General features: G+C 44.2%; 1 protein-coding gene across 5 annotated transcripts in view; it reads left to right on the plus strand.

Moving 5' to 3' along the window:
• Positions 1 to 20,956, plus strand: part of Chek2 (checkpoint kinase 2) — a 52,036-nt gene that overhangs the window by 17,813 nt on the left and 13,267 nt on the right. For 3 of the 5 annotated variants that reach the window (XR_006067423.1, XM_042267766.2, XM_006984106.4), the window contains exons 2-9: positions 123 to 460; positions 4,715 to 4,839; positions 4,956 to 5,103; positions 5,819 to 5,909; positions 12,476 to 12,584; positions 14,624 to 14,677; positions 17,110 to 17,171; positions 19,951 to 20,050. Coding sequence is in view for 4 of the 5 variants with exons in the window: in XM_042267766.2 (XP_042123700.1) it covers positions 123 to 460; positions 4,715 to 4,839; positions 4,956 to 5,103; positions 5,819 to 5,909; positions 12,476 to 12,584; positions 14,624 to 14,677; positions 17,110 to 17,171; positions 19,951 to 20,050 (1,027 nt within the window). In the remaining variant the exon portion in view is untranslated. Of the gene's footprint in view, positions 1 to 122; positions 461 to 4,714; positions 4,840 to 4,955; positions 5,104 to 5,818; positions 5,910 to 12,475; positions 12,585 to 14,623; positions 14,678 to 17,109; positions 17,172 to 19,950; positions 20,051 to 20,956 lie in introns of those variants that run through there. The other 2 variants (XM_042267767.2, XM_042267768.2) reach the window with 2 other exon arrangements.

Here is a 20,956-nt window from a genome sequence, read left to right on the forward strand (position 1 = left end):
TGCGGGGCACAGGAATAGTATGTGTTCTTTCCTGCTGAGTCATCTCTGCAGCCGTTCGTCACTCTTGAATTTTAGGCCTTGTTCCTTGAACCTCACCTTATGGTTGGGCTCTTGTTTTTGAGGTCGGATATGAAGAACCAGCAGCTCCACAGCGGCACTTCCTCCAAGGCCCACGGCAGTGGTGCCTGTTCACAGTCCCAAGGTGGCTTCACCCAATCCCAAGGCACTCTGTCTCAGCTGCACGACCTCTCCTCACAGTCTCAAGGCACATCCAGTTCCTCCAACAGCACGGTGCCCTCCTCCAGCCAGTCCTCTCATTCCAGCTCTGGGACGCTGAGCTCTTTAGAGACAGTGTCCACTCAGGAACTCTGTTCTATTCCGGAGGACCAAGAACCCGAGGAACCTGGTCCTGTCCCTTGGGCTCGGTTATGGTCCCTTCAGGATGGATTCTCCAATCTGGGTAAGGCATTTTGTGCTGTAGCATAGTATATTGTTTGGAGAACTAGAGAAGGTGGATAGGTTGTTGCAAAAGGAATCTCAGGGCCCCTGTAACCGGTTAGAGGTGAAAAAATTTAAAAAGTTAAAAAGAAAATAGAGGCTGTGGTGGAGTGCGTGGGTTGTTGTTACCTGCCACGTACTCATGTTATTATTTCTCCTCCTGGTTGATCTTCATGCTAAAGGTCAGATTTAGGCCTTATGCATGGCAGAGAGCTCTTATACTGAGCTACATCTGTAATCCTATCCCTAGCTACCTCATTTTTTTTTTTTCCAAATAGAATCTTGCTAAATTTCATAGGTTGGCCTCAAAATTTTATTTTATTTTTTTTCAGAAAAAAGGCCTCATATAGCCCAGGTTGGCCTTGAACTCATTATGTAGCTGAGCCTGGCTTTGAACTTTTGATCTTCCTGTCTCTGTTTCTCACATGCTGGCATCATAGCCATGCATCACCAGGCTCTACTCACTTGTTTTTGAGACAAGGAATTCTGCAGCCCAGGCTGGCTTGCAATTCACTATGTAGTTCCTCATGGCCTTGAACTGCCGTTGAGCTTCTTGTCTCAGTCTACTGAGTAGCTGGGATTATACATGCTAACCATACCTGGTTCAAATTTATACATTTGTATGTGGATATCCAGTTGATCCAGAGCTATTTCTGAAAGATACTTGTGTTATTCAGGATTCTCTAGAGTGGCTTACAGGCTGTGTGTGGTCCAGCTAGTCCAACAATGGCTACCCATGGGAGGTCCAGGAATCTAGCAGTTGTTCAGTCCGTAGAGCTGCATGTCTCAGCTAATCTTCAGTGTACACCAAGATACTGTTGAAGTAGGCTTTGATGCCTGTGAAGGAATGGACTTGCTCATAAGAGTGCGAGCAAGCAGGAAAGAGAGAGCAAGCTTCCTTCTTCCATGTCCTTTATATAGGCTATCAGCAGAATGTGTGGGCCAGGTCAAAGGTGGACCTTCCCACCTCAGAAGAGCTGGATTAGCCAGGCAGTGGTGGTGCCCGGAGGCAGAGGCAGGCAGAGCTCTAAGTTCGGGGCCAGCCTGGTCTTATAGATTGAGTTCCAGGATAGCCAGGGCTACACGGAAAAACCCTGTCTTGAAACAAAACAAAACATCACCACCACCACCACCACCAACAAAAAATTACAAGGTGATTTATTAAATTGGCTTACACAATATGGTCTGGATAGTCCATTAATAGTTCTCTGCATGGTGCAAAGACTGAGAGCCTAGTAGCTGCTCCGTCCTCAAGGCTGGATGTCTTAGCAGTCATGATTTGGTACTGACAGCCTGGAGGGTTCCTAGAGAGATGCTGATCTCCAGTCTGTTTGGAGATCAAAGAAGCAACAAAAGGTGGTAGCCAGACATAGCGGGGTAGAATGCACGTATCAGCAAGAAGTGACAGCAAGCAAGCAATACTGCTTTTCCCTGGGACCTTTCCTTTCTTTTTCTTCAAGACAGGGTTTCTCTGTGTAGTCCCGCCTGTCCTAGAATTCGCTCTGTAGACCAGGTTGGCCTCAAACTCACAGAGATCCGCCTGGCTCTGCCTCCTCAGTGCTAGGATTAAAGGTGTGCGCCACCACCACCCAGCTCCCTTGGACCTTTTCTGTCTTGGCTCACAGAAGGTGCCACCCACTCTGGAGTAAGTCTTTCTCCTTCAGTTAATTCTTCCTAGATCCACGCAGAGGTCTACCTCTTAGTTGTTTTCAGATTCAGTCAGGTTCACAATCAAGGTTGACCGTTACAGTATTTCACCTATAGCCAGGCTGGCTCATCGTCCTCTTAGCTCAGCCTCCTGAATGCAAAGATTATAGTTGTGTCAGTATGCCCAGCAAGAATGAACAATTAATAGCCATGTTGTGTTTAATCTATGAATGTGGGGCATCTTCCCAGAATTTAGTCTTTAATTTCTTTGTACAGTGGTTTTTACATTTCAATATACAAGTCTTATTCCCTTTTTTGTTTGATGGAACACAGGCTGACCTTGAACTTGCTATGTACATTAGGCCGATCGTCAACACCTGAACCTCCTGCCTCTACCTCTCAAGTGATGGGATTACTACTGCACCTGACTTTGTTTATTTGGGGACCAGAGCCTTAGGTTGTAGCCTGTCCTAGCTTGGAACTCACTAAGTACCCTACTCTAGCCTTGAACTCAGCAGTTCTGCCTCAGGCTCCTGAATGCTGGGATTACAGGTGTGGATTATGGGCGTCACTACTACACCTTGCTAATATATTTTGAGCAATCTTGAATCTGCATTTATAAGGGATATTGGTTTGTAGCTTGTGTTATCTTTGCCTGGTTTTGTCATTAGAGTTTAACTGGCCTCATAGAATGAATTGAGACTGTTCCTTTTTTCTCTTCTCTCCCCTTCTTTCCTTCTTTTATTTCTTGTTCTTAAAGCAGTTCTCATGTCTTTTTTTCTTTCTTTGTTTTTTATTTTCTATTTTTTGAGACAATGTTTCTCTGTATAGCCTTGGCTATCCCTGAACTAGTTCTATAGACCAGGCTGGCCTGGAACTCACAGAGATCTATGTGCTTTTGCCTTTCAAGTGCTGGGATTAAAGACATGTGCCACCACTGGCTAAAATATAATGATTTTGGGGTGGTGGTGGTGCATGATCAGGCATGCCTATAATAAATACCAACACATAGTTCTGTCAATTTTTTTTTTTTTTTGAGACAGTCTTCGTAGCCCTGTTGTCCTAGAACTCACTATCTAGATCAGGCTGACCTTGAACTCACAGAAATCTGCCTGCCTTTGCCTCCTTGGTGCTGGGATTAAAGGTGTGCATCAGCATGCCGGGCTTGGAGCTGCACTCTTGAACAAGATACTCCCAGCTGTCCTTACGGACTTCAAGGTCTAATCAAGGAGACAGTCGGCACAGGATTAAAATAAGGGCCCATCTTTGTAGAGCAACAGAACCGGTCATTATTATGATACTAGATAAGACAGTGAAATGGGGGTCTGCTTATATAGAAGGCTTAGGGGAAGCTGTAAGTCCAGACTCACCTTTGGGCTTCTGTTTGAGTCCAAATACAAAAGGAGAGAGGAAGTGAGCCAGTCAGGTAGTTGGAGTATTGTGTGATACTATTCCTGGGCAGAAGTGAGTAAATGTTTGCTTACCCTAGAACTAGAACAACGTATCGACAAGCACTAAAGTCCAACTGGGTGAACTGATGAGTTTTATTGGGTGAGAGGTCACTTAGAGGAGCAGAAATGACTCCAAGGCAGCTGCATCACCAAAGGTCCACCCCAGCACGGGTGACAGACAGCTCATAACGCTGGGAACCTGGAGCACACTGCACAGCCTGCAGGCAGCTCAGCAGGTTGGAGGGTGTCCTATCCCAGTGGCTCAGTTGGTCTGGGCAGTGTGGCTGGTCTAAGAGCCTTCTTTGCAGTCTGTCTTGTCTCTTGGGGAGAGAGGGACTTAGTGTCAGAAGTTATTTACTTTCTGTCTTAAGACTCATCCTTACAGTATGGAGTTGTTTCATCTTTAGAACAACCTATGGTTGAGCTGGAGAGATGGTTCAGTGGTGAAGAACACTGGCTGCTCTTGCCAGAGGACCTGGGTTTAATTCCCAGCACCCAGATGGCAGCTTGAAACTGCCTGTCACTCCAGTTCTGGGAGTCTGACATCCTCACACAGACGTACACACAGGCGAAGCACCAATGCCTAGAAAATAAAATACAAAACATAATTAAAAAAAGGGAACAACCTATTGTTTTACCTCTTTATATATATATATATTCTTTCTTAAAATATCCTGTTGTTTCACTTCCCGTTTTCCATCCTATGCCTTTTTTTGGGGGAGGGGCAGGGACAGAGTTTCTCTGTGTAGTTTTGGAGCCTGTCCTGGAACTTACTTTGTAAACCAGGCTGGCCTCGAACTCACAGAGATCCACCTGCCTCTGCCTCCCTAGTGCTGGGATTAAAGGCGTACCCCACCACCGCCCGGCCGTGTTCCCCAATTTTTAATCTTAGAAAATTTTGGTCATCAAATCTATACCTTTGATTGTCTTCAATTACATACTTCTTTTTTGACTACATCTTCATTCTGTGTAGGTAAGAGTTGCCTTGAGCTTTCCATCTCTTGGGAGTCTCCCAAATGCTGGGGTCACATGGTTATCAAGTCCTCCCTACTGTGAACACTATTGAATGTTTGATGCATGAGATTCCAGTCCTCTGCTGTGTGCTTTTGTATCAACAGACTGTGTTAACGACAACTACTGGTTTGGGAGGGATAAAAGCTGTGAATATTGCTTTGATGGACCACTGCTGAGAAGGACCGATAAGTATCGGACGTATAGCAAGAAGCACTTTCGAATTTTCAGGGTAGGTGACAGTTACCTCTCTCCTCTGAGATCTGGTGATGTAGTCTTTGCTCTTGGATGTATTGCACCATTCATCCCTGTTGTTAAAACATGGAAATTAAATGCTCTCTATTTTAGGAAATGGGCCCTAAAAATTCTTACATCGTGTACATAGAAGATCACAGCGGGAATGGAACCTTTGTAAATACTGAGCTTATAGGGAAAGGAAAACGCCTTCCTCTGTGTAACAACTCTGAAATCGCACTTTCACTGTGTAGAAATAAAGGTAATATTATTATCATATTGTTAATGGGCTTTTCTTAACTTCCTCTGTAAAGGGAAATTTTTGTGTCTTCATCCATTATATTTTTAAGTTACTCAAGTAAGTAAGTTAGCATTCAGTCACATTCAGGAGTTAACTCCATTGCCTGAGTTGTGTTTTTCCTTTGTTTTTGTTTGTTGTTTTTTTGAGACAAGGTCTCACTATATGGCTCTCCTGAAATACCCTGTGTAGACCAGGCTGGCCTTGAACTCAGAGATCTGCCTGTCTCTGCCTCCTGAATTTTTTTCTTGTGTGGGGGGTGTGTGTGTGTGTGTGTGTGTGTGTGTGTGTGTGTGTGTGTGTGTGTGTGTGTGTGTGTGTGAGAGAGAGAGAGAGAGAGAGAGAGAGAGAGAGAGAGAGAGAGAGAGAGAGAGAGATTGATTGATTCTATGTGAGCGTGCAGGCTTACACGTTACAATATGCATGTAGGGGTCAGAGGACAGCTGTTGGGAGCTGGTTTTCTCCTTCCGCTGTGGCTCTGGGGATCAAACTCAAGCCATTAGGCATGTGTATCAAGTTATTTTACCTATTGAGCGACCTTGCTGGTTCCTGGATTAAAAATAACTGACTTTGTATTACATGATACATGTAGTTCTAAATCTTATATTCTACATAACTGGATTTAGAACCAGTTTTCTAATCATGAATTAACCAGCCCATTTCTGTCCTTTTCCCTCAGTTTTTGTGTTTTTTGATCTGACTGTAGATGATCAGTCAATTTACCCTAAGGAATTAAGAGACGAATACATCATGTCAAAAACTCTTGGAAGGTAAACTTTTTTCTCTTTATATAATAAACTAGGCCTCATTTTTTTTCCTATGTATTCTCATTGGTTAGTTTTTGTACTTGATTTTACAGCCTTGTTATTTATATCATAGCTGTTTGTCGAGCTTTGGTAGATGATGTATTACTGATTTATTTGGTAATGATCAGTTTAAATACACTTGTTTTCCTTATAAATTTTAGTGCTTGGATTAGCTTGTGCCACCAGGCTCGGCTTCATTGATGACTCGTGTGTGTGTGTGTGTGTGTGTGTGTGTGTGTGTGAGAGAGAGAGAGAGAGAGAGAGAGAGAGAGAGAGAGAGAGAGAGAGAGAGAGAGAGAGAGAGAAAGCATCTGTGTGAGGATGGTTGCTTATGAGTCCTGAGGTCAGTATTTTCTTAAGTGATTTTCCACTTTATATTTTGTATCTCACTGAACCTGGAGCTCACTGACTCAGTTTACCTTGCTGGCTAGCAAGCCCCTAAGATGTCCCTGTCTTTACTTCCCCAGCACTGGGATTAGAGACAAGCTGTTTATGTAGGTGCTGGGGTCCAAACTCAGGTCCTTACGTTTGTGTAGCAAACATTTTATAGACTGAACTGTCTTCCCAGCTCTTTATTTTACTTTAATTAAGTAATATTTGAGATAGGGTGTCACTTTGTTGTGTTGACTGACCTAGAAATTGCAGAGATTCTCTTGCTTCTGCCTCCCAAGGGGTTGGATTAAAGGCAGGCACCACCATTCCTGGCTGGGTTATTTTTTTCATGTAGCTTACACTGGCTTCAACATCACTATGCAGTCAAGGACGGTCCTGAACTCCTGATCCTCTTGCCTCTACCTCTCCACTCAGGATTCCAAGCCTGCCTCACCATGCCCAGCTACTGATGACTTTTGAGAAGCAGTTTTTAATAACCTGTGATTCATGGAACATTCACATGTATTTGTATGTGTGTGTGGGCACTCATGCCACAGTGAGTATGTGGAGGCCAGAGGGCTTAGTTCTCCTACCAGGGGGATTGAATTCATGTCCTCATGCTTGAGGGCAGATGTCATTACCTGCTCAGTCATCTTGCTGGCCTGGCCTTGCTTTGTTTGTTTGTTTAGTAATGCTAGTGTTCAAATCCAAGATTCTCTGCATGTTTGGTAAAGTGCTAGACTACTGAGCCTTTTGAGCCTTATCCCCAAACCATTTAATTAATTAACTAATTAAGTTTTTTGCTTTTTTTTTTTTTTTTTTTGAGACAGGGACTCACTCCATAGTTTAGACTGGCGTGAACTCACAATGTAGCCTAGGTGGCCCTCAAACTCATGGGCAGTTCTCCTGTCTCAGCTCCTGGGGGTTACAGGCATGAGCTATCGTGTCCAGTATATTTATTGTCAATTAAAAATTATTTCATTACTTTTGTGTGTATATGTGGGTGTGGGTGTGTAGATGAGAACATTATCATATATGTATGAGTATATGATTTGTGATGAGTGTGAGGTGTGTGTGTGTGTGTGTGTGTGTGTGTATGAGATTGTATGTGTTGTGTGTGAGTGTGGTAGGTGTGAGTGTGGGTAGGTGTGAGTGTATTCATGTACGTGTGAGTGTGATGTGATATGTGTGTGAAGAGTGTCTGTGTGTATGGTGTGTGTGTGTAAGTGTAGGTGGGAGTATTATAATGTATGTGTGAGTACATGATGTGTGAGGCGTGTATGAGATTGTGTTGTGTGTGTGAGTGTGGGTAGGTGTGAGTGTATAATGTATGTGTGAGTGAATATGATGTGTGTGAAGAGAGTGTGTGTGTGTGTGTATTTAAGTGTGAGGTACTTGTGACCTGTGTACCATAGTGTGCATGTGGTACTCAGGAGAACTTTCAGGAGTTTTCTCCTTCTGCCATAGATTCCAGAGATTGATCTGGTCACTCAGCTTGTCTGGAGCCCTACTTTGCTTTCTGTTGCTGTGATAAGCATCATAATCACAAGCAGCTTGGAGAGGAGAGGGCTTGTTTGGCTCTCATGTCCTGATCACAGTTCATCATTGAGGGAACCAAGGCAGGAACCTAGAGACAGGAACTGAAGCAGAGACCATGGAGGAACGCTGCTCACTGGCCTGCTCCCAAAGGCTTGCTCAACCTGGCTTTTTCTATAATCCAGGACCACATCCCCAGGGGTAAGACTGTGTACAGTGGGTTTAGCATCAATCATTAATCAAGAATATTTCCCACAGGCTGTGTACAAGCCAGTCGATGGAGATATTTTTATTTCTATTGGGGTTCCTTCTTCCGAGATGATCCTAGCTTGTGTCAAGTTGACAAAAAACAAAAACAACAACAAAACCTAGTATAATTGATTCCTTGTCGACTTGACATTCAAACATGTTACCATCGAACCATAACCTTTCCTTTCTTGTTTGTCCCCAAGATGTCACATAACTATTAATGTCATGGGCTGGGGGTGGTGATGCATGTCTTTAAATCTAGTACTTGGGAGATAGAGGCAAGTGGTTCTTTGTGAATTTGAGGACAGCCTGGTCTATATAGTGAGTTCCAGGACAGCCAGGGCTATGTAGAGAGACCATGTCTCAAAAAACAAACAAAAATTAACGTCACAGTGTGAAGCATCATCTAAATTTTTTTAAGACTGGGTCCATCCCATCCCCCCGTGCCCCCCATCCCCCCACCCCCAAGATAGGGTTTCTCTGTGTAGCTTTGTGCCTTTCCTGGGACTCACTTGGTAGCCCAGGCTGGCCTCAAACTCACAGAGATCCACCTGGCTCTGCCTCCTGAGTTCTGGGATTAAAGGCATGTGCCACCACCACCCGGCCAAGACTGGGTCTTTTTAAAAGTTCAACAAGGGGACTGGAGAGATGGCTCAGCAGTTAAGAGCACTGATTGCTCTTCCAGCCTCCACATGGCAGCTCACAACTGTCTGTAACTCCAAGATCTGACACCCTCACACAGACAAACATGCAGGCAGAACACACAGAATAAAAATAAATAAATAAAAAGTCCAACAGTTTGGAACTGGAGAGCTGCCTTGCAACTAAGAACACTGGTTGCTCTTCAAGAGAACCTAAGTTTGATTCCCAGTACCTACGTGATGTCTCCTAACTGCCTGTAACTCTAATTCCAGGGGATCCGATATCTTCTAGTCTCTGGTGTACTGCACACAAGTGTGGCACAGACATCTGTGTAGGAAAAACACCCACACACATAAAATGAAAAAAACAAAAACAGCGATTTATAAGTTCAAGTTTTCATTAAAAATATCCAAAGTCTCTTCACTGTGGGCTCTTATAAAATAACAACTACAACAAAAATAAGTGTTATTTTAAGAAGGACCCAGGGTTAGAGTCAGATCAGAGCAAAATCAAATTCCAGTGGTGTACATAGCTCAGTGTCCACTCATGATCGTTTGGACTACAGAATTCTCGAGCAGCTCTGCCTCTCCCACTGTGCCCTCTATGGCACACATAGCTTATCTTGTAGTCTCAGGCTGGCTCCACACCTGTTGCTGTCCTCGGTGGTCATCCCTCAGTCCAGGCATCTCCATTATGCCGAGGTCTCCAACTGCACCTGAGCCTGCGTCTTTACCGGGGCCTCATGGACTCTCCAGGGATACCCCAACTCGGCCACACAGTGCCAAGCCTCAGCTGCTTTCCGTGGCCCTTTCATGCCTACAAAACTAGTATCTTATGGGAGACTCTTTACACATTATAAAGTTACACATTATTACACATTATTGATGTCCAGCATGAGATGCAGCTTTGGACCCTTTCTGGACTGCAGTTTCTGTGTGCTGACCCAGAAGATTTCACCTTGATGACGCTGGTCGCTGGTGTCTTATTAATCACAGATGATTTTTTTTTTTTTTTTTGGTTTTTCGAGACAGGGTTTCTCTGTGTAACTTTGCACCTTTCCTGGGACTCACTTGGTAGCCCAGGCTGGCCTCGACCTCACAGAGATCCACCTAGCTCTGCCTCCCGAGTGCTGGGATTAAAGGCATGCACCACCATCGCCCAGCCTCACTTTCACAAAATCTTAATTGAAACTATCACACAGATAGCTCTGATAGAGTCTTTAAGGGACTTAAATTTTCCCTCTGAAACTTTACAGACCAGACCCCTATTTGCATTTCTCTCAGCACCATTTTCCATTCTCTACAGAACAACCCGCTAATCTCTGAGCACTCAGTGGCTTTTCCAGCCTAGAGCTGCAAAATCCTATAATCCTTCCCCCAAACAACATGGTGACATCCATCACAGCAGTACCCCCACTCCTGGTACCTTTTCTCTCCTACTTTGCTTCGATAAAAACTGTGACCAAAAGAGGGAAGGGGTTATTTGGCTTCCATGTTCTGATCACAGCCCAATCTTTCGAGGGCAGGAACTGAAGCGGAACCATGAAGGAATGTTGTTTACTGACTCAATTTCCATGGCTTCATCATTCTGCTTTCTTTCTTTCTTCCTTTCTTCCTTCCTTCCTTCCTTCCTTCCTTCCTTCCTTCCTTCCTTCCTTCCTTTCTTTCTTTCTTTTTTTTTTTTTTTTTCTCTTTGAGACATGGTTTCTCTGTTTAGCTTTGGTGCCTGTTCTGGATCTCACTCTATGGCCCAGGCTGGCCTCGAACTCACAGAGATCCGCCTGCCTCTGCCTCTTGCGTGCTGTGATTAAAGGCGTGCGCCACCACTGCCCGGCTCATTCTGCTTTCTTAACATCCTAGATCTGCCTGCCCAGGAATAGTACTGCACATAGTAGGCCGGGCCCTCCCACATTAGTCAAGTTAATGTCCTTATCTATGGGACAATCTAATGGAGGCATTTTTTCAATTGAGAGTCCCTCTTAGCAGGTGATCCTCGATGTTGTCAAGTTGACAAAAAACCTAGCCAGCTTATGGGGCAATCTCTTCTGTTTGCTGAGCCGTCTTGTCAACCCCTACCCTTCTAAGGTAGGCATGCAATTTAGTGTAAAATGTTTAGTTCAGTCCCTAACAGAAAAAGACAGCCTGGCAGGGTGGGACATACTTGGCATTCTACAACTTAACACAAATTTAGCTGGAGGATTGGGAGTTCAAAGTTATTATATCCTTTGGCATAATAGTCATTTGAGGACAGCTGAGCTTCCTAAGACTTTTGTCTCAAAGGGGGATAAAAGGAAATAAACAGGTAGCTAGGTGCTGTCACAGGATCTTCCAGCTTCTAGAAAGGTTAAGTCCAAACCAACGTAGTAGGATCCAGTTTCAAATAATAAAAGAGGTACTGATTGCTGCTATAACATGGGTGAGCTTTTAGAACATTAAGCTAAATGAAAGCAATATGAATGTCCATGAAATATCAGATAATTTTTAGAAAGCTAATTAGTGGTTGCTAGGGGCAAGGTAATATGGTGTTTTCTTAATTGGAACTAGATGGTAGCAGTTGCAGGACATTGTGAATGTACTTACTGTGATTGCATTCTACACTTGAAAATGATTTTAATGGTAGATTTTATGTTGTCTGTACTCAACACATTAAAAAAGATGTGAAGCCTCTCTGATACTCAAAACCCGTCAGGATCAAAGCCCACTACAGACAGGTAGTATATGGCTTGTACTACAGTAATCGTTCCTAGGATGGATCTCACTTTGCAGAACAGATTTACTGGGGGTCACAGTGGGCTGCATACTGTTCTGTGTGGCCGTTTCTCTGCCCTTGGTAGTACCCAGTGAGTCTGAAATCTTTGAGGGATGCTGCTGCGTGCAGAGTAATCATGTACTTTTGGATATAGTGTAGGGTGCAGTTCATGCTTCTAACTGTGTGTGCAAATTGTTTGTTGGTAATTGGTTTGGGCTTTCTCTTTCTTCAGTTCAGGCCTGGGTGAATTCTGTGGACCCAAGTTGGTCTTGGTTGGCTGATCTCCTGTCTCTCTTCTCCGCTCTTGAATTACAGTTGTGTGATACTCCTGGCATGGGTACTCAACTTTGGTCAGGAAGACTCTTTGATATTTCTCTCACCTCTAGAGAAAGTAAATTCTCTTTTTCCATAGTGTTTTTCTGTGAATTTCATGATCAAGGCTGTGATTTAGATTGAAGTCACTCCAAACTCAGTGTTGCTGGGTGCTCTGCATCTAACTGTGCTCTTGACAGTTTACTCTGTTGAACTTTCAGTGTGTCCTTTGAACACAGGGACAATGAAAAAAGTGTTGCATGGACAATTCTTAGTTTCCTCTGTGTGTGTGTGTGTGTGTGTGTGTGAAGTCTGGGAGTGTGTGTGCCACAGAATTTGTGTGGAGACCAACCTTGTGTGTTGGTCCTTGGCTTTCTACCTTGAGACAGGGTCCCTGTTTGCTGCTGTGCATGCCAGGCAGGCCGACCCACAAGCTTCTGCCTTCAGTCTTGCTGTGTGGAGCCTGGGTTACAGATGCGTGCTAGGATGCCTGGTTTACATGGGTTCTGGATATTTGAACTCAGATTCTCACACTTGCATGACAAGCACGTTACCCACCCGCGCAACCTCCTCAGCCCCATCTTTGACTTATAGTCAAGGCAGATTTGGACCGGGTGGGTTTCATGACAGAAATCATCCTGAGAAGTCACTGTCTGTGTTTTTCCCATTAGTGGTGCTTGTGGGGAGGTAAAAATGGCTTTTGAGAGGAGAACATGTAAGAAAGTAGCCATAAAGATCATCAGCAAGCGGAAGTTTGCTCTTGGCTCATCAAGAGAAGCAGTAAGTACCTGTGTTTGCAGCCCCCTGGGTCTTCACGTCTTCATAACTTCCTCCAGTAACCCTGGAGTATGGCTCAGTCTCAGGAAGATTGGATGGCTTAGTTCTGGTACTTTGTTTTTTTTTTTGTTTGTTTTTTTTACGACAAGGTTTCTCTGTGTAGCTTTGGAGCCTGTCCTAGAACTCACTCTGTAGACCAGGCTGGCCTCGATCTCAGAGATCCGCCTGCCTTTGCTTCTAGAGTGCTGGGATCAAAGGTGTGGACAGCTCGTCCTGCTGCACTTTACTCTGAACACTGATTTTGAAAGTATCTGTTAAAGTATCAAATTCTTATTACCTACAGTGTATCATTTTGACTCATTCTCCAAGTTATGGTGAATACTTTTTTACTCCAAAAACTTTTTTTTTTTTTTTTTTTGAGATAGGGCTCTCACATAGCACCACTTAGAACTCATCAGGTGGTGAGATTGGCCTAGAAGATGTCACCTATGGCTCCTATGGAGTGCTAGGATTATAGGCATGTACTCCCACTCCTGACTGAGGTAGCTTATTAACTCACTAATTGACTTGTAAGTAATTTTGACTCAGTTTGATCGTAAAGTTCCTCTGACTGCAAAGGACAGTAACAGTTTGTTTCCCTACGCCCTGCTGATCTCATTGGCTCTGTAAGGTCTCATGTGTTTTCCAAAGAGTTGGTTAGCATTTGCCTGATGAGATTCGCTTCTGAGGTGTGAGTTGAACACTATACAAAAGTTCTGGATATTATCAGACAGATTTAAATAGATTCTCAAAGACATCACTGAGAAGCAGTGGTCCCAACTTCCTCATAATTTATGCAGATAATAATTCTCTGTTTGGTTGTTATGGTAACTCCAAATTCTTTGCTCTTTTGGGTGTTGTGGCAATGACTGTGAGTTAGTTATAGAAACACAATTTTTTTTTCCCCCCAAGATAGGGTTTCTCTGTTTAACAGTCTTGTCTGTCCTGGGACTCACTTTGTAGACCAGGTTGGCCTCAAACTCAGATCTGCCTGCATCTGCCTCCCAAGTGCTGGGGTCAAATGTGGCCACCACCACCTAGTTTAGAGACCTATTTTTATGAAATTCAGGGATTTATGAGTGCTGGAGAAGTACTGTACCACTGAGAAAACATTTCCAATTTTCAGTTGCAGATTTTTTAAATGTAAATTATTTTTATGTAGCAGCTGTTTATCCCTTTTTCTACCCACACTTACTAAATGAGGGCAGTAGCTAAATGCGTTGTTTTTTCCCACACATAAGCTGACAAAGTAAGTAATAGGCAGGACCCAGTCACTTCTTCCTCCCCAGCCAGCTGTTTCTGGCTTTAACATTCTTCAAATTGTTTTTCCCTAGATAATTCTATTCTTACATGGCAAGAGGAATTTCCTGTCTGTGTTCGCTTTGTTATGGATTGTTCACCCCCATGATTTGCTTCCCATTTAGTAGAGAAAAGCATATCTACTAGATTGATTAAAAACTTAGGGCCAATCTTTACTTCTTAATTGCTCTCAATTAATAGGACCCCCCTGCCCCTACCCCAACCCTGCGCTATAGTAATGAGTGTGAGAGCTGAGAGGAAAGGCTGGATTTAAAACATTTAAATCTAGGGGGCTGGAGAGTTGGCTCAGTGGTTAAGAGCACTGGCTTTTCTTCCAGAGGTCCTGGGTTCAATTCTCAGCACCCACATGGCAGCTCACAACTGTCTATAATCCCAGTTCCAGGGGACCCGACACCCTCACACAGACATACATGCAGGCAAACCACCAATGTGCATAAAATAAAAATAAAAAAATAAAGAAAATAGATATTTAAAAAACTTTTAAGTCTGGTCTTCTTAGCCAGAGTCTGTTTTACATAACTGTAGTTTACATATTTTATCTATTTATTTGTGTACTCTATGAACAGAGGCTAGGCTGTAACTCAGATGGCCTTTACTTAATTAAGTTTAATTGTAAATATGTTGTTAAGATACTAACCATTACAATTATTATTGTCATTGAACTCTAATGTTATCCTATTTAGGACACGGCTCCCAGTGTTGAAACTGAAATAGAAATTTTGAAAAAACTGAATCACGTAAGTATTGCTATTACTCATAGAAACTCATCTCAAAATATGGGACATGTACAGAACGTTTCTGTAGGAGTCTCATGTTAACTTGGGCTCCTTCGGATGTATGTGAACGCACACGTGACCCAGCTCTTTTTTTTTTTACTTTGCGAGAGTTTTTATTTCAAGATTTTGAGAATGCAGTCCTCTGTAAAGGCTTTATAACCTCATGATTTAATACTATTTTTGCTGAGATCTTGACCAAAATCTTATAGAGATTAGTGATCATATTTGCAAAAAAAAAAAAAAAAAGAAGAAGTTTTAATGAGGTTAATTTTACCTGAAATTTTGACCCTTTAATATACCTTTTATTTGGAGTAATCTAGTTAAATCTATGGTATGCAACACATAAGTGGAGTCCCGTCGTACTGTCTGATTCATTGGTGTGGGGAGTCTTGCTGGGTATAGATGGTCCTTACCTCTTCTGTCAGGATGAGTGTGTGTCTGTGGAAGTCACAGGAAGACGAGAAGGGCTGTAGTGTACCGGTCTGATCTTGTCTCTGCTTTTGCGATTTTTTTCAGTGTCTTTAGTTTGTAGGTGCTGGAGTTAAACTTGACTCAAATCTTGCCTGTCCAGCTAGTGGTTTTCTTATTCTCACTTTTTAACCTCCAAACAAAAGAATTTCTTTCTCTTTCACCTCCTTACATTCCCTCCAAGAACTCGAAGCTCTATTTACAACTCAATGGCCGCCTCCCTGCTTGGCTGTCCTCCACTTCATCTGCAACTTCTTCCTCTCCTCTTTTCCTTCCCTGCTCTCTCTTTCCTTTCCTTTTCCCTTCCTTCTGCCTTTTCTCCCCCCTCACCTCCGTCCTCCCCCACTCTTCCATTTCTTTTTTGTTGTTTGGAGACAGCCCTGCTCTGTTGCCCTGGCTGGTCTGGGAATTCTGTGCGATTCACGTGATCCTTCCATCTCTGCTTCTTGAGTGGAGTTTGTTTTTGTTCCTTTCGACAGGAACTGGCTGAATTGGCCAGGCTAAGGCTCTGATTCCTGGCTCAAGCAATCTTCCTGCTGCAGCCTGCTTTGCCAGTTTTGTTTGTGTTTTTTTTTTTTTTTTTAAAACACATTCGGTGCTGGCAAAATGACTCAGAGGTTTAAGACATTTGCTACCAAGTCTGACCATCTGAGATTGATCCCTAGGAACTACAGGGAGGGAGGAGAAAATCAGCTCCCACAAGTTCTCCCCTGACTTCCACACATGCTCCATGGCATGCATAGATACAGACAGACAGACAGACAGACCCATGTAATTAAATAAACAAACCACTACACACATCCTGTCTCCTGAAGTACTTTACTGATTCTTTTGAGCCTTATTAAAATGGAAGTCTTGCCTTAGCACTCAGCAGTGTTTCCAAGGTCTTCCATGTTGGGAGGCAGTGGGGTCTCCACTGACTGTCTTATAACAGTTCACTGCAGGAAGGCCCCCTGCATACAGAGCAGCAGTTATGCTGAGACTGCTTTGAAGGAAGAACACCGTGGTGAGTGGGTTTCACCACCCTTTTTAATCTCAATCCCGAAAGTATTATAGGCTCTCCGATTCTCACATGATCACAGTCCTCTATGCTGATCGATACTCACCCAGTCTGTTTCTTATCCCTCTCACTGTGTAAACACAATGGGTGTGCTTTCAACATGGAAAATCGTAATGTGAAGTGTGCATTCTAGAGTACCTAAACCTGTTCTTCCCTGACCACGGTGTTCTGTGTCTCCTGTGCTGATGCTAGGTCATAAGCTGTCAGCCATGCTTGAAAGGTTTTATACAATGGGAAGGATATTATCACAAAGGGCTCCATTCTCCATGCTTCCAGCCCTGGACCCAGATGAATCTGGTATCTGGTAGTATAATTGGGCTTCCTCTCTAGCCGTCTTCTTTGTTGTTGAGACAGGGTCTCATATTGCCCATGCTGGCCTTGAACTTGTTTTATAGCTGAGGCTGCCCTTGAATTCTTGATTTTCCTTCCTTGTCTTCCCAAGTGCTGGGATTACAAATTACCTTCCTGGTCTCTGGTCTTGTGTGCTGTTTCTCCTTCACTCTTGTGCTGGGGTTGGATTTTGGGTCTCAGGCCTGCTGTGACAGTTCCTCATTACCCTGAACTACCCAGCTACTGCTGCCGTATTCATGGCACTTGTCAGGTTCCTTGAGTCCTGTTTGCGGACAGATGAAGAAGGCTGGAAAGACCCGCTGTCACTCTTAGGTAGGCTCAAATGCACACATGAATCACCCCTTGCTGTTACTTGAGTGTTCTCGATGAGGAGTCAGCTACATCCCATTCCGCTGTCTCCCATAGTGACAAGGGCCCAGTGCCTGCTCTTTGTCCTCCTGAAGCCTCTCTCAATTTCTGTGTCTTGAGGTTTCCTTTTTGGAGTTTCTCATTTCTCCTTTCTTCTCTGTTTTAGCCATGCATCATCCAGATTAAAGACGTTTTTGATGCAGAAGATTATTACATTGTTCTGGAGTTGTAAGTAGTAACTTTTTGTTTTATTTTAGTTTTGGTTTTTCGAGATAGGGTTTTTCAGTGTAGCTTTGGAGCCTGCCTGGGACTCATTCTGTAGACCAGGCTGGCCTCAAACTCATAGAGATCCTCCTGCCTCTGCCTCCTGAGTGCTAGGATTAAAGGCATGCATCTCCACTGCCAAGCAAGTAGTAAGTAACATTTTTGATTTATTTCTGTGTAAGTCTTATAAGCCAGAAAAGAATTGAGTGCAGACTTGCCTTTCTTATGCTAGGGCTCTAAATGGAAATGTGTTGGTGGGGTCACAAAGTTTGTGTGTGTGTGTGTGTGTGTGTGTGTGTATCAGTTCTAAAGCCCTTCTAACAGCAGTTATGAAGGGATTGAGACCCTGTATCTGAGGCCTGCAGACAAGCTTTACTTTCTACAAAACGAGCTGATCGCCCATGAGTAGTTCATTTCACTTCCCTGAGTCTCCTTTTCTTGTTTTTACATTGGGGTAATAATTGTACCCTAACATGTAGACTTCCTAAAAGGATTAAATGATTTGAGGGTTGGGAAGCCCTACAGGGCACTGGCACATGTGGACATTCAACGTGAGTCCAGTTTATAATCACTCTGAAGAAAGCTGCCTGTGAGGACCATTCTTGAGGCTCACGGGACCTGATTGCATGGTGGCACTTGAGTGTCTTTCAGTTTCTTCAAGGGCCCCAGTTGCTTGTCATTTCTGGAAGTGGTCTGTTCCATGTCTGTTCCTGTGTAAATGTTTCTGGGAGCAGCTGTTGTGTCAGGCAGGGAATGCTGTGCTCATAGCCGGCAAATGATGCCCATGGAGACTGGCCATTTGATTATGACGGGGAGGGCACGATGATGGCTCATTGAGGAGAGGGACCTGCCGCCAGGTTTGAGGACCTGAGTCTGATCTGTAGGACCCACATGCTGAAAAGAAAAGAGAGAACTGACCCCTAAGCTGTCCTTTGACCTTTACGTTTAAGCCATGTCGCATGTGTGGTTAACCCACAAACACCATACACACCCAGCAATAACGTTGTGTGTGTGTGTGTGTGTGTGTGTGTGTGTGTGTGTGTGTGTGTATTTATCTATCTCTAGAAAGGCTGAGGACATGGCTCAGTGGTTAAGAACACTGATTGCTCTTCCAGAAGCTTTGGGTTCAGTTCCCAGCACCTGCACAGGTCCAGGTAACAAATCAGTAATAGTAGCAACACTATAATCAGCACTAGCTGCTGCTTGTTACAGCCTTGCTGTGAGCCCAATTCTGCTGGCAGCATTTCCCTTGAATGGACTTCGTATCCTTCCTAATGCTCCACGCGTTACAGTGGGTTTCTGCTTCACTGTTGAAATGTCCTTTAAGGAAATGACTGGCCTCACTGAACGCCTGCACTCTGCCATGCTCTTTACGGGCATCAGTAGTTTTGCTGTGTGGATGGACTCAAACCCGGGGTCTTGTACATGGTAGGCAAGTGCCCTACATTCTCAACCCTCGATTAGTAAGTACTATTATTATTCTTTGAGATGGAGTCTCATGTCGCCCACTTTGGTGTTAAATTCTTTGTGCCGCTCAGGATCTCTTTGAACTCTTGATGTGCCAGCCTTTGCTTCCTGAGTGCTGGGGTTTAGATATGCACCACCAGTTATGTCTTATTTTGACATCAATTATCGTAGTAGGTGGGATTAAAGGTGTGGGCCACCACCATCCTGCTGGAATTAGTTGTTTTAAAGTTCCCAAAGAAGTCACCAGTGCCTACTCTGTTCCACCTTTTTCTCTTTTCCAACTGGGGCATCTGATGGTGGATGAGGTTTATTAGCAGGTTAATTTGTTACAAGATTTCTTTTTTATTATTTTCAAGTGTGTGGGGGTGTACATGTGACTTCCAGTGCTCAGAGAGGTCAGAAGTAAGTGAGCTTTGGTTCCCTGGAGTTACAGGCACTTGTGAGTTAGACATGGGTGCTGGGAAGTGAATTTGTGTGGTGTGTAAGAGCAGTGAGTGAATGAGGACAGGGCCGCTCCAAGGTGTGGTTGAGGAGAAGGGTTTTATTGTAGATAAGAGGGAGAGCACAGACAGGCATCGGGAAGAGTCCAGAGCAGGGAGAGAAAGTAGAATGAACCAGGCCAGGAGAAAAGGGAGAGATGAAGAGGAGAGAGGGCCAGGAGAACCAAGAGAGCACATCGCCCAAAAGGCAGGGTTACATAGGAAAGAAGCTGGGGGAAGGGAAGCCCATGAGCTGGAGAAGTTTAGGGTAGGGGGTGTGCTAAGAAGAGCTGAGAGGAGCCATGGGTACTGAGAGAGCCCGGAGGCCATCCTAGGCTTTGGTATGCTAATAGACACCAGTTAGCCATTTGTCCTGAGTTTCTTTTGGACAGGACAAACAGTACATACACACTGTTAACAACCGAGCTGTTTCTCCAGCCCTCAAGAGGATTCTTATTTATTTATATTTTGAGACAGGGTATCACATATCCACGGCCAGACTGGGGCTTGCTATGTAGCCCAAACCAGGCTGGCCTTGAACTCTCTGAGATCTGCCTGAGTGCTGGGATGAAAGGCGTACCCCATCACGCCCAGCCAAGCTCATTCATTTTAAAAGTTCTGTGAAGGGAAAATGAAAACGACTCGTGTTTTAGTGGTGGACTTCCAGGCCGGGGCCTCTCCCACGTGGGGCTCATTGACTCACACCCCTCCCCCTCCCCCATTTTGCTGGGCTAGAGGAGTTTATTTCATTTGTGCTGAGCCTCCACGAATGAAGGTCCCGCTTGTTTGTGTTTCAGGATGGAAGGAGGAGAGCTGTTTGACAGGGTGGTGGGGAACAAACGCCTGAAGGAAGCAACCTGCAAGCTGTATTTCTACCAGATGCTTTTAGCCGTGCAGGTGAGAGGAGCCCCATGGTGTTAGGCCAGGACCCAGGGGCTGAGGGTTGAAATTCAAGAGGTTCTGTGTTTGTTGTTCTCTTCTAGGCAGATAAAGTAAGTAGGTAAATAAATAAATAAATAAATAAATAAATAAATAAATAAAATCTCTGCCCCCATGGCTCAGATGATCAAGCTTCTGCTTTGACTGTGAGAGGCTACAGTAAGGAAGGGAACTAAGGAAATGAATATACACCACCAGACCTGGTGGTGCATCCTGGAATCCCACCTACGTGGGGAGGTTAAGGCAGGCATCTAGAGTTCAAAGCCAGCTCAGGCAATGTAGAGAGAGCTTGTTTCAAAATCAAAATGGAAGGTACTTTAGAGGTAGAGTGCCTAGCATTTTCGAAGCCCCAGGTTCATCCCCTCATATCTCAGAAAAACAAAATCCACACAACCCCATCTGTGCCTTTGACTTGGAGGGTTTTCTGGAGCGGCATTGATTTTTTTGCACCTACCCGATCCTTGTGGCGATGTCTTGGTTTGCAGAGCGTAAAGGTGGGATTGAAAGCAAGGCTGACCAGTTGGGATGATTGAGACAGGTAATTTGTTCTTCTATGGTTCGATAATACAAAATGCAGCACACCGATGATGTGCAGGTGCCGGCATGTGCTTACACCCTGTCCCAGGTTTTGTGGTGGTAATTACCTCCCAAGGTTTGGTAGGTTGGTCAGTGTCTCTCTCCCTCCTTCCTCCCCCCCCCTTGCCTCTGACTTTCCCCTCTCCTTTCTCTCCTCTGCTGACAGGGTCTTTCTCTGTGGCCCTAGCTGTCCTAGAATCTACGTAGAGAAGATTGGCCTTGACTCAGAGATCTGCCTGTCTTTGCCTTCGGAGTGCAGAGGTTAAAAGCGTGCACCACCATACCAAA

Source organism: Peromyscus maniculatus, chromosome 23, assembly GCF_049852395.1.
Source record: "Peromyscus maniculatus bairdii isolate BWxNUB_F1_BW_parent chromosome 23, HU_Pman_BW_mat_3.1, whole genome shotgun sequence".
In the NCBI taxonomy this organism is placed as follows: Eukaryota; Metazoa; Chordata; class Mammalia; order Rodentia; family Cricetidae; genus Peromyscus; species Peromyscus maniculatus.